Below are 14,855 nucleotides of genomic sequence, written 5' to 3'. Positions count from 1 at the left end.
CAAGTGAAGACCTTTTGAAAATATGCATTCATGTTACTTATTTAATCTTGTACTGTTGGGACTCAAACCCAGGGCATTCAACATGCTGGGCAAGTATTCTACCACTGAGCCACATTCTGAGCTCCTGTGAAGGTCTTAAAGATTCATGATCTTTTCCTTGGGCTGGAAACGTGGCTTAGTGATAGAGTGCTTGCCCAGCATGCATGAAGCCCTGGATTCGATTCCTCAGAACCACATAAACAGAAAAGGCTGGAAGTGGTGCTATGGCTCAAGTGGTAGAGTACTAGCCTTGAGCAAAAGAAGCTCAGGGACAGTGGCCAGGCACTGAGTTCAAGCCCCAGGATTAACAATAAATAAATAAAATTTCTTTTCCTCGCTAGGTATATTGGTGGGTGCCTTGTATTCAGCTGTGTTGGTGATGGAGGTAGGGTGATTACAGTCTGAAGCTGGCCCCATGGCAAGAAGCATGAGAAAAACATCTGGAAAATAATTAAAGCCAAAAAGGGCTGGGGATTTGGCTCAAGTGACAGAGCATCTTAGGTGCTAGGTACTAAGTTCAAAACCCAGGACCATCAAAGAAAAAAGATTCCAGAAGAGATGAAAGTCTTGGAGGATATTTCCTCAAGGATATTCTAAATTCTAAGCTATACTAGCATGGCATGACTCTTAGATGCCAGGGTTTAGGAATCACAGTCCTATACAACTCCTTTGAAAGCATCAAGCTCATTTGTCTTGATAGTGTCTCCCCTCCAAGAATTGTGCATGTGTGTGTGCGTGTGCACACGCATATGCGCTGATCCTGAGGCTTGAATTTGAGTCTGGATGCTATCCCTGAGCTTTTGTGCTCAAAGCTAGTGTTCTACCACTTGAGCTGCACAACTCCACAACTGCACAACTGGCTTTTTGCTGGTTAACTGGCTGTAAAAGTCTCATAGACTTTCCTGCCTGGGTTGGCTTTGAACAGTCATCCTCAGATCTCAGCCTCCTCAGTAACTAGGATTACAGGTATGAGCTAAGAATTCTTATCTGAGGAAAATAACTTTCTCGGAGGCTTTTAAAAAACCCTATCCTTACCCAAACTAGAACACAATGGTGGGGCGGGGGATGAGTGGATAGCTGTGGAGATCTGGCTTTACCATCTGGGCCTCCATTCAGACCACTGTAGCGACAGGAGCCTGCCTTACTATTTGTTCTTCTCCCAGAGGTCTTCCATCACCTCCCCCATCCGGGTAACCGCCTGGCTCTGCTGCTTAGGATAAAGCCCGGCCCTCCCCTTGCCCTCTGTGGCTGCCTCCCTTTTCCGTCTGTTGAGAGAGGAAGCCAAGGGGTGATGGGTGCTCAACCCTGCAGGGCTCTGATAAAGGGCCAATGCTATCCCCGCCCTCTGGGGCCACTGCGGTCAGACCAGTAGGCAAGCAGGCCAGGCAGCCAGTTCCCTTCAGGACCCATGGCCCTCCCCTGGTTCCACCTCTACCCACTCTGCCCGCCCGTCTCTTCTCGGGAAGCTGGTTGCATAACCAGTGGGGTGTTTGGCAACATAGCTGTGGCTTGACCTGATGCCGATGGTGGTGTGCACACACACGTAGTGGGGGTGGGTTGATCAGGGGTGACAAGTTAACCTCTTAGGGGGTGAGTGAGAATGACAAGGTAGTAAAGCTATGCAGCCACATTCCTATGTTGGGAAGAATTTGTCTCTATGAGGGCAAGAATTTGGGGAGAGAGGAAATTCTTAGGCATCTCTGCCTGGCTAAGCCTCAGGCACCATCCAGCCCCTCCAGGCTGGTACATGTATAACTTGCCCCACGGGGTGCAAATCAAGCAAAGGAAAACGGAGGTAGAAGAATCCATTTGAGAGATTTTAGGAATCTGAAAGAAGGAGGCGAAGAGACCTCCCCTTTCTCCCTGGGACCTTAAGCAGTGTTCAAGAGTCAGAATAGCTAGAGAACCATAAGAAAGGCCTCTCACAGAAGAGCACTGGTGAGGGAGGGTGGAAGAGACATCTCTGCAAAGCAAGTAGCGTAAGCATCTCTGTCTGTTCAGTCTACATAACCATGTCTGTTCTTACAAATAAGAACTAAAGGATGGCAATTATTTTTCTACTGGGATTAGAACTGAGAACCTCACATTTGCTCAGCTTGCTTACTTAGCTGATGCTCTACTACTTGAGGCAGACTACCCAGTACTGCTTGCTTTTTTTTTTTTCCTGGTTATTTTGGAGATGGAGATATCTAGTGGACATTTCTGCCCAGATTGGCCTCAAAATGCCATCCTGTGGACCACAGCCTCCTGACTAGCTAGGATTACAAAAATGAACCACTGTGCCTGGCAAAGGACATCAACTCTTCCAGAAGCCCCTGTTGCCATAGGACAGCATACACACTCCTAACTTGACTTTTAAGATGCTTTACAATGCAGTCCCTAGTTGTCCAGTTATTGTCTCTACCTACCACCTATTAAATCCAGGCAATCACTATACCCCAGCTCCCAGCCCCTAAGATTTATTTCCTACTTATTGTCCTGTCCCCTGTCCTAGGAAACCCAACATATCACCTCTGTTGAAGACTCTATGCTTTACACTTTTGTTCAGAATGCATTTCTCTTCTAATCCCTTTCTTCACAGCCCAGCTCAACTGTCAACTCCTCAACGAAACCTTCCTTGAATTTTACCACATAGCATTTATTTACTTTTCTTATGCCATGCTATGTTGTGTTTTGTTCTATGTAGCCCAATCTGTCCTAGAATTTATAATCCTCCCACCTCAGCCTCCAGAGTGCTGGGATTACAGTCATACCACCATGCCTCACTTTCCAAAGCACTTTTTTTGTAGACCTTTAATAATGTGAATCTCCAACTATATGGAGAATAAAGGCACGGGCTGCCTTATCTTATTTATTTTTTGCCAGTCCTGGATGCCTACAATTGTGACCCATATTCATGTCCAGGGTCATTCTGGGACCACATAGACCATGCAATGAAGTCACTGGATTGCCTCCTGTCCTACATAAATCATGCCTATACAGTCATCATCTCCTAGGATAGGGATGGAATTTAAAGCATTCAACTACGAGTCTGGCATGGACATCGATTAATTCTGGAACACTAGCATGCACAGGAAGTTCCTTGTGTTATCCTCATTACTGTAGTCTTGCTTGATGGTGTTGCTGGGCTGTGGGGGGCCTTGACAGAGAACTAGAATAGCAAGACACATTGTATAGTACTGAAAGGGACACCTTTCCCTTGGAAGGTTTCATCAGGTGGAACAGATTATTTTTCCTTTTTTTTTTTTTTTTGCCAGTCCTGGGCCTTGAACTCAGGGCCTGGGCACTATCCTTGGGCTTTCTCAAGAGTAGAGCTCTACCACTTGAACCACAGCACCATTTCTGACTCTTTTCTATGTATGTGGTACCGAGGAATCAAACCGGGGTCCTCGTGCATGCTAGGCAAACACTCTAACACTAGGCTAAACTCCTGCTCCCCCCTTTTTTTTTCAGTTGTAGAGCTTGAACTCAGGGCCTGGGCACAGTCCTTGAGCTCTTTTTGCTCCCAGCTAGCACTTTACCACTTTGAACCACAGTGGTTAATTGGAGATAAGAGTTCCCTGGGGACTTTTCTGACTGGGCTGGCTTTGACCAGTGATCCTCAGATCTCAGCCTCCTGAGTAGCTCAGATTATAGGGTTTCTCCCTATCAGATGAATTGGATGTCAGCCCTACCCTGGGGTGGCATTTCTCTACTTCCCCTAATTGGAGCTAGGTGCTGAAGCTTACACCTGCAATCCTAATTACTCTGGAGATTAAGGTCTAAGGATCAAAATGTGAAGCCAGCCAGAACAGGAAAGTCTGTGAATTCTGTTTTCTAATTAACCAGCAAAAATCCCCAAAAGGTAGCTGTTGTTCAGATAGTAGAAGTGCCAGCCTTGAACAAAAATAGCTAAAGGACAGTACCTAGACTGAGTTCAAATGTTGTTACTGGCATAAGAAAAGATGAGGGCTGGGAGTTTGGCCTAGTGGTAGAGTGCTTGCCTAGCATGCACAAAGTTCAATTCTTCGCTACCAGATATATTGAAAAAGCTGGAAGTGGTGCTGTGGCTCAAGTGGTAGAGCTCCAGCCTTGAGAAAGCCCAAGAACAGTGCTCAGGCCCCGAGTTCAAGCCAGGACTGGCAAAAAAGAAGAAGAAAAGATGAAGTGAAAAGAAAATAAGAGCCAGTGGCTGATGCCTGTAATCCTAGCTATTCAGGAGGCTGAGATCTGGAGATCACAGTTCAAAGTCAGCCTGGGCAGAAAACTCTTTCAGCCTCTCCTCTCTGGTTAATCACCAAAAAAAGAAAAAAACGAAAAAGCAGAAAGTGGAGCTGTGGCTCAAGTGACCCTGAGTTCAAGCCCTAGGACTTGCAAAAGAAAAGAAAAGAAAAAATTTCATCGGGAGGAAAAGTATAAAGTCTGCTTTGTAATGATTAAAAGCTAGACATGAAGTAGCTGAAGGCTACTGAAAATTTGGAAAAAGACCTTTTCTCCTAGTCCCTTAGAACGGTTTGGCGGAAGGCTGGGTCCTGTGGAGTAGAGTGTGGTGTGGAGACAAACGGGTGAATGAGAGACCTGTGGAAGTATGGGCTGGCTTGCTGCAGAACTTGTGTGGGGATCTGAGGGGATGAACCTGATATTCTACACAAGTGTCGGAGCCTGTGCATGGTATGGTGCTGCTTATGTAGATAGAGCAAAGGAGGACAGAGGGTTCCCAGGGTCCTCTTTAAGGGAAGTCAATAATCTCCCTATTGGGCAGCCCCTCACCCAGCACACGCATACACACACACACACACACACACACACACACACACACACACACACACACACACACACACACACACACCAAGAAAGAAGCCTTTGTTCTGGGACATCTGAGGCTGAGGCTGGTGGGGTGGAGGGAGGAGGGGACAAAGCTACAGGTAAAAGGACACATCAAAGCAGCCGCAGCCAGAGGGCCCCTCCTCCCCAAAATAGTTCCCTTACCAGGTTTCCAGAGCCTAGGCCTTCCCCTGCCCTAAAAGTCTACGTGCCTTAAACAGCTGGGACACCTGGTCTTCATTTTCAGCTGCCTTCCACCTTGCTATGACTCAGTTTCCCAAGGAGGGGGGGAAGGGGGGAGGGGAGGAAGAAAGTTTCAACCATATACAGTTTTATAGATGTCACTTTTGAGTGGTCTAGGTGTGTGTCTTGGTGGCGGGGAGAAGTGGAATTCATCACACACAGGTTGGAGAAAATACAGACCTGGGAATTCTGGGTGCCCCGTTGGCCCGGAGCAAAGGCGAGGGCGGGGTGTGGACAGAAACCACACCAGGCTCAAGTTTCCTCTCTTGGCCAGAAGGGGCAGGAGGAGAGGAGGGCCACTGGGGAAAGGGGGAGGGTTGGAGAAAGTGAAGGACTGAGAAGCCAGGGCCTGGGCTGCAGAGAGAAAGGGCAGGGTGCCTGCCTTGGGGCTCCTGGGCTCAGCCGAGCCCTGGGGTGTCTGGGGTGTCAGCGCTCAGCCATGGTCTGGGGGCGGGGCTCGGCCCGCTCGGGTTCGCGGAGGTGGAGAGCCAGGAGCTGTCAGCTGTGACACCTCTCCCTTCATCCTGCTTGGATCTGCTACAGGTACCTGGGAAGTGGGGAGGGGGGGCGAGGGGGGGTGTTCCCAGAATGGGGAGGTGGGGTGGAGTGGGGGAGGTGGTGAAGAGGAGTAACCATCATCTCTCAGTGTGGCAGTTTGCAAGGAACTTGTTAGACTTCCCCAGGTTTAAGACTGACATCTTGGAGAAAAACCCTCTGGGAGAAAATCTAGATGGCTTTTTTGGAGGTGGGGAGGATTTTTCTGGGATCCTTGGGGTGGAAGGTCGTGGGATGGAGGACCCAACTGGTCTGAGGCATCCCTGTGGATTTGGGAAGTGTCCAGGAGAAACCCTTTAACCGGCCATTGCCTCTGAGTGAGCCAATAGATTCTCAGGTATATGGTGTCCATGCTTTGTCCCATCTGCCTGGGAAGACTTCTGGGAGAAGCTGAGGAACTGGAGACCCTAGATATGTGAACAAATGCGAAGTGCTTGTTACAGCAAGACTGGGGATTGGTGCTCATTTGGGTTCTTGTCTCTTGTGGCTTCTCCTCTGAACCCTAGAATTGTAGAACTAGACTTGGAAGAAAGAGGAAAGCACTCACTGGTTCCTTCAACAGGATTTTTTTTTTTTTTTTTTGCCAGTCCTGGACTTGAGCTCAGGGCCTGAGCACTGTCCTTGGACTTTCTCAAGGCTAGAGCTCTACCACTTGAGCCTCAGCACCACTTCCAGATTTTTTTCTATGTAGATGGGACAGAGGAATCAAACCTGAGTCTTCCTGTATGCTAGGCAAGCACTCTACCACTAGGCCAAACTCCCAACCCCCTGGATTTTTTTTTTTTTCCTTAAAGGCTGTTGTGGGGCTTGAACTCTGGGCCTGGGCGCTGTCCCTGAGCTCTTCAGCTTAAGAATAGCGCTCTACCATTTGAGCCATAGCGCCACTTCTGGTGGTTATTTGGAGATAATAGTCTCACAAACTTTCATGCCCTGTCTGGTTTTGAACTGCTATCTTCAGATCTCAGCCTCTTGAGTAGTTAGGGTTATAGGCATGAGCCACTGGCGCCCAACTTACCTGGAATTCTTTTTTTTTTTTTTTTTCCAGTCCTGGAGCTTAAAGTCAGGGTGTGAGTGCCTAGAGGCCTGAGCACTATCCTTGGGCTTTCTCAAGGCTAAAGCTCTACCACTTGAGCCACAGCACCACTTCTGGCTTTTATTCTATGTATGTGGTGTAGAGGAATCGAACCCCGGCCTTTGTGCATGCTAGGCAAGCATTCTACCACTAGGCAAAACTCCCCAGTCCTCAACTGGGATTCTTGAAGGAGGGATCAGATCATCTGGGGCTGTCTCTAAGCCATTGGTAGCAAAGAACTGGAGTTTGACATCTAAGGACAGAGTGACAGGAGAGTGGATGTGTGTCCCCCATCCCCCTCTCTTGTTCCCACACACTGAGTCATGTGTGTGCCCAGAGACCTGAATTTGTTCTGCTACAATCTTTCCTCTTCCATGCTCAATCTGTTTGTTTCTCTGTGTCACCTTTGGGTGCCTCTTTTTTGGAAGTTTTCCCTAATCTTCCCAACTAGGTTGCTTATCTGCCAAGCTCATATCTTCAGTTTATTGATCTCCCAGTCTATCCCTTTCCCCTCTGTCTACTCTGTATTGACCCCTGGACAGTTTAATAAGCCTCTGAACAGGAACCTTGGGAAAACCCCCTCCTCACTGCCCCCTCCCCTTATCCAGGAAATGAAGAGGCCTGGGACAGCTGTAGAAAGCACATGATTTCCTCTCTCTAGCATCTCTCTCCAAATGATCCTGCATCTCCATACATAAAGCTCCATATCTTTCTGTGAGTACTTAGGGATTGTGGTGAGATCTTTAGTAGGAGTCCTGGGAGTATAGTTGTGTTGATACACTTATCCAGTCTAAGTAAGGCCTTGAGTGTGACCCCCAACATGGGGTTGGGAGTGGTGGGAGAAGGGGAGCGAAGAAGAAGAATAGACTTTCCCACTCTCCCAATCTTTCCAATTTCTGCACTCTGTGTGGTGTTCTATAGGCCCCAATCATTTCTTAGCATCTAGGGAACTTTCTTCTTTTCTTCTTCTGTGTGTGTGTGTGTGTGTGTGTGTTGAACTCATGTCTTGGGTGCTGTCTCTCAGTCTTTTTGGTCAAAGCTAGCTCTCTACCATTTGAGCCACAACTCTATTTCTGGCTTTTTGGTGGTTAATTGGAGAGAAGAATTTCAAGGACTTCCCTGCCTAGGCTGACTCTGAACCGCCATGATTCTCAGATCTCAGACTCCTGAGCAGCGAGGATTACAGGCATGAGCCATAGACACCCAGCTAGAAGGCACTTTCTCACTCCTCCTATGTCCTGGTATAAACTCACTGTTGCACCAAAAAGCTGGCTGGTATTGATCCAAAGGTTCTCCTCAATTCCCTCTACCCAGCTTCCTATCTCCCAATGCTCCCTTTCTCTTCCTCTCTTAGGAAGAGGGGGAAACTGAGCTCCAGGTCTTCATGGAAGGGGAGTTATATTGGTGTCCAGAGATAGATCTCAGCCTCCAGCTTCATTTAGATTAAGAGTTTGAAGCTAGAAGAAATCTACAGTCTATTTACTCATTTCCATCCTGGCTTTGTGTTCTTCCTCGAAAATTCATACTGTTGGTCTCCTTAGTGTCTCTTTGCCATTTCTTTAGCTTAAAAAAAAAATTCTTGGAGCCAGGCATGGTGGCTCATGCCTGTAATCCTAGCTACTCAGAATGTTGAGATCTGAAGATTGCTATTCAAAGCCATCCCTGGCACTAAAGTTGGTGAGACTTTTATCGCCACTTAACCACTAGAAAACCAGAAGTGGCACTGTGGCTCCAGGGGTAGAGTGGTAACCTTGAGCTGAAGAGCTTAGGGACAGCGCCCAGGCCCAGAGGTTAAGCCCCATGACTGCCAAAATAGAAAAAGAAAAATTTCTTGGGGCCAGGAGCATAGCCTAATGGTAGAGAGCTAGCCTCCCATGCATGAAGCCCTGGGTTCAATTCCTTGGTACCACATACACAGAAAAAGCCGGAAGTGGCACTGTGGCTCAAGGGCAGTGCCCAGGCCCTAAGTTCAAGCCCCAGGACTGGTTAAAAAAAAGGGGGGGCGGGAGTTTGGCCTAGTGGTAGAGTGCTTGCCTAGCATGCATGAAGACCCGGGTTCGATTCCTTGGTACCACATACGTAGCAAAAAGCCAGAAGTGGTGCTGTGGCTCAAGTGGTAGAACCCTAGTCTTGAGAAAAATCCAGGGACAGTGCTCAGGCCCTGAGCCCAAACCCAGGACTGGCAAAAAAAAAAAAAAGGAAAAAAAGTTATTTTTTGATGGTACTGGGGTTTGAACTCAGGACCTCTCCCTTGCTAGATAGGTACTCTTTCACTTGAGCCATACCTCTTGTCCTTGTCATTAGTTCTCAGGAGTAAGATTAGCCTGTTTCATTAGAATCTCCAGGGCATTTGTTAAAAATGCTGTTTCCTGGGCTCCTGCATTATCAGTTCAATTCACTAGTTCAATTCACTAGGTGGCTTTCAGGAATCTATTTTTACATGTACTCCAGGTAAATAGTGCACAATAAAGTTTGCAATTCCCTGAGCTGGATGGACTTTAATTCCTCTTGTAACAATGAAGTTTGCTATTCCTATATCCATTTAATGGAGGAGACTGAATATGAAACAGCTTACCTAAGGTCATGTGTGTGTGTGTGTGTGTGTGTGTGTGTGTGTGTGTGTGTGTGTATACCATTACTGGGGCTTGAACTCAGGGCTTGGGTACTGACTCTTAGTTTTTAGGCCAACACTGACACGCTACAAACTTGAGCCATAGCTCCACTTCTGGCTCTTTGGTCATTAATTGGAGATAAGAGTCTCAGGGACTTTCCTTCTCAGGTTAGCTTTGAACCTTGATTCCCACATTTCAGCCTCCTGAGTAGCTAGGATTACGGGAATAAACCATTAGAATCTAGCTAAGATCATGCACACTGAAGGCTGGAAAACTCAGTCTCCTGCCTCCTAGGGCAGAATCTTTGTACTGCACCTGAGAGACCCAGGAAGGTCAGAGAGACAAAGTGGGGGTAGAGTGGATATGAAGCAAGAGTCACAGTCTTGCTTCTAAACCCCTTCTCCATTCACTTTGCTTTTGGGCAATTTCCGCCAGAACCTGGGTGGGGAGGGTGGGGTTCCTGTGTTGAAATGACATCCTGGACAGACATAAACACCCCACCCACTCTGCCTACTGGCCGAGGGCCTGTTTTTATATCAACTCCCTGCTCTAAAGATGACACATATAGCAAGGAGGTGGAGGTAGGGACTCAGAGACATCCTTATTGAAAAGGATACTTTGTAGTGCCCATTAATTTTGTGATAAGTCCAAGAATGGATTCCACATTGAATGGCTGTGATGGGCCATCTTCGTGTTAGGTAGTCTAAAGTCATGAAGTCACTGGGCCTATCCTTTGTCTTTCTAGAAGTTTTCTTCTCCCTGGCTATTTTCTTTCACTAATGTGTTGGGGTGTGTGTGTGTGTGTATGTGTGTGTGTGTGTGTGTGTGTGTGTGTACAATATCTGGCTCTGAGAGATCAGGAAGACTTTGCCAAATCTACTCAGCATCTCATGCTGAAGACAAGGAGAAGAGATGCCCAGAGAGATAGATGTCAGGGAATCGGAAGTAGGATGAAGAGAGAGCCTGTCAGAAAAATGGAAGTTAAAGGAAGAGGTGAGAGTTTGTTGAGAATTCTAAATTTATGTCAAATACGACCTCCAACTTAACCTTGTCCAGATCCCTGGTTTTACAAATGAGGAACAGGTGCAAAGCAGTGAGATGACTTTGTCCAACACTGCACACCACACACACACACACACACACACACACACACACATTGCTGTTGCTGCTACTTTATGGCAGAGTTGCAGCTGGAAGCCAGATCAAAAGAAGGTGGGTGAGCTGGGTGCTGGTGGCTCAAGCCTGTACTCCTAGCTACTTAGGAGGCTGAGAAGATCTGAGGATCCCAGTTCAAAGCCAGTCTGGGCAGGAAAGTCTATGAGATGTTTATCTCTAGTGAACTACTCAAAAAAGCTGGAAGTGGTACTATGCCTCAAGTGGTTGAGTACTAGCCTTAAGCAAAAGAATCTCAGGAACACTCCCCAGGCCCCAAATTCAAGCCTCAAGACAGGCACGTGCATGCGCATGAACACACACACACACATACACACACACACACACACAATTAAAGTGGTTGAGAAGGAAAGAGGTATTCAAAGACCTAAAGAGGTATTGTCCAGAAAACAACAAAAGGGACTGAGACTCAGACACAATAGACAGAGGTGTCCTATGGCAAGCCAGTAGTGAGGATGGGAAGGGACCTGGATAGTGTCTTAGTTGAGTAGAACCATATTCTAGACCTCATCCTGCCATTTAGCAAGTTTTGAAAGGACTTTTCAGGGTCTTTGTGAAAACCAGTGCATATGAAACACCAGTATAGTTCCTCACAATCATTTAGTAAGTCTCGTGTGGTTGTTATATCTCCTTGAAGAGGAAAGAACAACCCCTAGTTGAGTTGGGGTTGGGATATAGCCAAGAAGATCCTACAAGGACATGAAGTAGAGGTCCAGTGTCCCCAGAGTCCATTCCTCCTCTGCCTCTACTGCCTGTAGCTGATAAGCTTCTTATCTTGCCCAGGCAGGGAAGGCCAGGGGTGAGGATAGGAGGAGAGGGCAGGGCTGCTATCATCACCAGGCTGGTCCATATCTCAGACAAGGGGAGGGCATGTCTGCTTAGTACTTCCCATGACATATGCCTTGGGGATCCCGAAGTATTCACTCTCATCTTGGGAAGAAAAAGCTGAAACTTGAATACTGAAGAAATAAGAAAAAAGCAAAAGTGGTTCCTGATGGTTCCTTTCCCAAAATGGAAAATTAGATCAAGATAGGGGGGAAAAAAGCCTCAGAAGCTCCAACTCTGTCTCTGGCCACGAATATAGTTGGAAGAAGTTTCAGAAGAAGCAGGGGATTGAGAAAGCATCTTGTCTGGAGGTAAAGACCTACTAGGCTTCCAAAGGAATGGAATTTGCACCTTACAGCCCAGCAGATAAGAGGTGCCAAGGGACTGTCCTTCCCTCATGTGGCAGGACAAACTTGCAGACATTTAGCAGGAGCAGCTCTAATACCTTTCCTCTTTGGACACAGGTTGCTGGAGCCCTTCAGGCTTTGGGGGAAACGGATGCAATGCTGGCCCACTAGTATGTCCCCTTGTCCTCCCCAGCAGAGCAGAAACAGGTTGACACAGCTGCTCAGTGCAGAGCTGGGTGAGATGGAACTGACTTGGCAAGAGATCATGTCCATCTCTGAGCTACAGGTAAGCCCTAGGGAGAAGAAGGATGGAGAAGCCTCAAGGCTGGCTTGGGGCTGAGACAATGGGATGGAGGAAGCCAGGGCTCAGGGCTGAATGTGTTGCAGACACTGAAAAATGAAATGCTGGAGTATGTGGGTGGGGTGCATGGAAACAATGAGGAATGTTGAGGAGAAAGGGGAGTGGAGGTGCAGAGGATAGAAGTGATGGGGAAAGGATAGCTAGGAGAGGGCGGGGGGAGTGGAGGGTGCAGGCTCCTCTCAGCAGCTTCCTTGGTCACACATTTCTCCCTGACCTCCTGCTCTGCCCTCATCTTCTTCCCTTCTGACCTCCCCCTCCTCTAATCCTGCCCATCCTCCTTCATTTCCTTCCCTTGTCCTTAGCAACTGGGTCCCTTTCACTCAGGTAGCAAAGCTGTAGTTCAGGGGCCTCAGAAAGGGGAGTCAGGCTATACCGGGGTCCTCTCCTCCTACATGTTGGACAAAGGAATGTCTGTTTGCCTAAACAATGATGCCTTTGTCTCCAGCTGGACTGGTGCAAGGTGGCTCCCCTAGGTGGGTTGGGGGCTGTATTTCCAACATGTTCTTCCTCCTTGCTGCACCTGGGCAGAGACTAAGGGACTGAAGAGGATGGCAGAGGTTGTGTAGGCTCTCCAAGGTGCTTCTTCATCCCCATCTTGGGCTCTGTGCCCGCCCCTCTTTACCTCCTCTGTTGAAGCCCCAGCACTTGCAGGATATGCCCTAGGCCTTCCTCTCACACAGCAGCTCCCTCTGCTGGATACCCAGGGGATGGCCCCAGGCTGAACTTGAACCTTTGACCCAAGATAAGCATGGCCAGAAAGAATTCTAAAAAATTGTCTTGGATAACCATGCCTTGTCTTCCAGAAGGAAATAAGGGAACAGGAACCATTTCAGCCCAGTTAAGGGGCTTCTTTGCAAGAAGCTTCCAGTGATTTTTGACAACTTTTGGGTTCTATCTCCTTGGTTCTTTCAGAAGGTCTTGGCTTGGGGCTGGGAGTTTGGCCTTAGTAATAGAGTGCTTTGCCTAGCATTCTTGAAGATCCAAGTTTGATTCTTCAGTACCACGTATATAGAAAAACCTGGAAGTAGCTGGGTGCGGTGGCTTGTGCCTATAATCGTAGCTACTCAGGAGGCTGAGATCTGAGGATAGTGGTTCAAAGCCAGCCTGGGCACTAAAAAGTCTGTGAGACTCTTATCTCCAATTAATCACCAGAAAATGGGAAGTAGTGCTGTGGTGGGGTGGTAGCCTTGAGCTGAAGAACTCAGGACAGCACCTAGAGTTCAAGTCCCACGCCCCCTCCTCCCTCCCAAAAAAAAGATGGAACTGGTGCTGTGGTGTTGTAGCTTAAGTGGGCAGAGCTCTAGTCTTGAGAAAGCCCAAGGACACTGCTCAGGCCCTGAGTTCAAGTCACAGGACTGGGGAAAAAAAAACAACAAAGGTCTTGGCTTGGCTTGATCCTAACACAGTGATGGTTTTTCTCCCTGGTCTGTCTCCAAACCTCTTTGCCTTTTCTTGCAGGGTCTCATTGCTCCAAATGAGCCATCATTTGAACCTCCAGCTCCGGCTCCATACTCTGGACCTCCACCAACCTCAACCTACTGCCCCTGCTCAGTCCATCCAGATCCAGGCTTCAACCTTCCTCCACCACCATATGAACTCCCAGTAGCCACATCCCAAGTTCCAGACCCCTCATTCCCCTATGGCAACATGGCCATACCAGTGTCTAAGCCACTGACCCTCTCAGGCCTGCTCAACGAGCCCCTTACTGATCCCTTAGCCCTCCTGGATATTGGGCTGCCAGTGGGGCCACCCAAGCCCCAAGAAGATCCAGAATCAGACTCAGGATTATCTCTCAACTACAGTGATGCTGAATCCCTTGAGCTGGAGGGGACAGAGGCTGGTCTGCGGCCAAGCGAGTATGTAGAGATGTACCCAGTGGAGTACTCTTACTCGCTTATGCCTAACTCCTTGGCACACCCGAATTATACCTTACCACCTGCTGAAACCCCCTTGGCCTTAGAAGCCTCCTCTGGCCCTGCACGGGCTAAGCCTGCTACACGGGGGGAAGCAGGGAGTCGGGATGAGCGCCGGGCCCTGGCCATGAAGATTCCTTTCCCTACGGACAAGATTGTCAACTTGCCGGTAGACGACTTTAATGAGCTATTGGCACGGTACCCACTGACGGAGAGCCAGCTGGCTCTGGTCAGGGACATCCGACGTCGGGGCAAGAACAAGGTGGCTGCCCAGAACTGCCGTAAGAGAAAGCTGGAGACTATTGTGCAGTTGGAGCGAGAGCTGGAACGACTGGGTACTGAGAGGGAGAGGCTTCTCAGGGCCCGAGGAGAGGCAGACCGTACCCTGGAGGTCATGCGCCAACAGCTGGCAGAGCTGTATCGAGATATCTTTCAGCATCTTAGGGATGAATCAGGCAACAGCTATTCTCCAGAGGAGTACGCTCTGCAGCAGGCTGCAGATGGGACCATATTTCTTGTGCCCCGGGGTACTAAGATGGAGGCCACAGACTGAGCTGGCCTGTGTATGTGTGTGTTTGAGGGTCATGATGGGGGAATGGGGCGGGGGTTGATGATGGGGATTTCCCTCATTCCCTTCTGATAAATGTACTCCCAAACCTCAACATCCAGAAGGTGCTGAGTTCTCCAGATCTCAAGTACAAGGGGGAGCCCCAACTTTTGTGAAGGTCTGCAGTGTCTTCTATGAAGCTTGCCCGAGGCCAGGGAAAAACTTAAGTTCCTAGGCCTCCAACCTTCATCTGTCAAAGCTTTGGTCTTTTGGTATATAAAGAGCTCTACAGAAAGTTTTCTACTGTGTCTTCTCTTTTTTTTTTTTGCTGGTAATGGGTCTTTAACTCAGGGCCTGTGTTATCT

The 14,855-nt window shown here is 48.3% G+C and overlaps 1 protein-coding gene across 3 annotated transcripts; it reads left to right on the top strand.

Moving 5' to 3' along the window:
• The first annotated feature begins 5,393 nt into the window (after positions 1 to 5,393).
• Nfe2 (nuclear factor, erythroid 2) lies at positions 5,394 to 14,509 on the top strand. Of its 3 annotated transcripts, XM_090356453.1 has the most exons (4): positions 5,394 to 5,628; positions 7,321 to 7,426; positions 11,787 to 11,955; positions 13,489 to 14,509. In XM_090356453.1, exons 3-4 carry the CDS (start codon positions 11,821 to 11,823, stop codon positions 14,494 to 14,496), a joined length of 1,143 nt encoding a protein of 380 aa, XP_090212579.1. In that variant the 5' UTR covers positions 5,394 to 5,628; positions 7,321 to 7,426; positions 11,787 to 11,820; the 3' UTR covers positions 14,497 to 14,509. The 3 variants fall into 3 exon arrangements, with proteins under 3 accessions (XP_090212579.1, XP_090212572.1, XP_090212562.1); XM_090356446.1 differs by lacking the exon at positions 7,321 to 7,426; XM_090356436.1 differs by lacking the exons at positions 5,394 to 5,628; positions 7,321 to 7,426 and adding an exon at positions 11,143 to 11,633.
• Positions 14,510 to 14,855: the final 346 nt, after the last annotated feature.

The sequence above is a fragment of the Megascapheus bottae genome, chromosome 2 (assembly GCF_031878675.1).
Source record: "Megascapheus bottae isolate mThoBot1 chromosome 2, mThoBot2.hap1, whole genome shotgun sequence".
NCBI classification, from domain to species: Eukaryota; Metazoa; Chordata; class Mammalia; order Rodentia; family Geomyidae; genus Megascapheus; species Megascapheus bottae.
Note: the sequence above shows the minus strand (reverse complement) of the source record. Positions and strands in the feature narration are given on the sequence as shown.

Excerpts from the sequence above, each read along its gene's own strand:
- Nfe2 (XM_090356446.1), top strand. The coding sequence starts at position 11,821 with ATGCAATGCTGGCCCACTAGTATGTCCCCTTGTCCTCCCCAGCAGAGC. Across the intron at positions 11,956-13,488 it reads TGTCCATCTCTGAGCTACAG|GGTCTCATTGCTCCAAATGA; the intron begins GTAAGCCCTAGG and ends CTTTTCTTGCAG.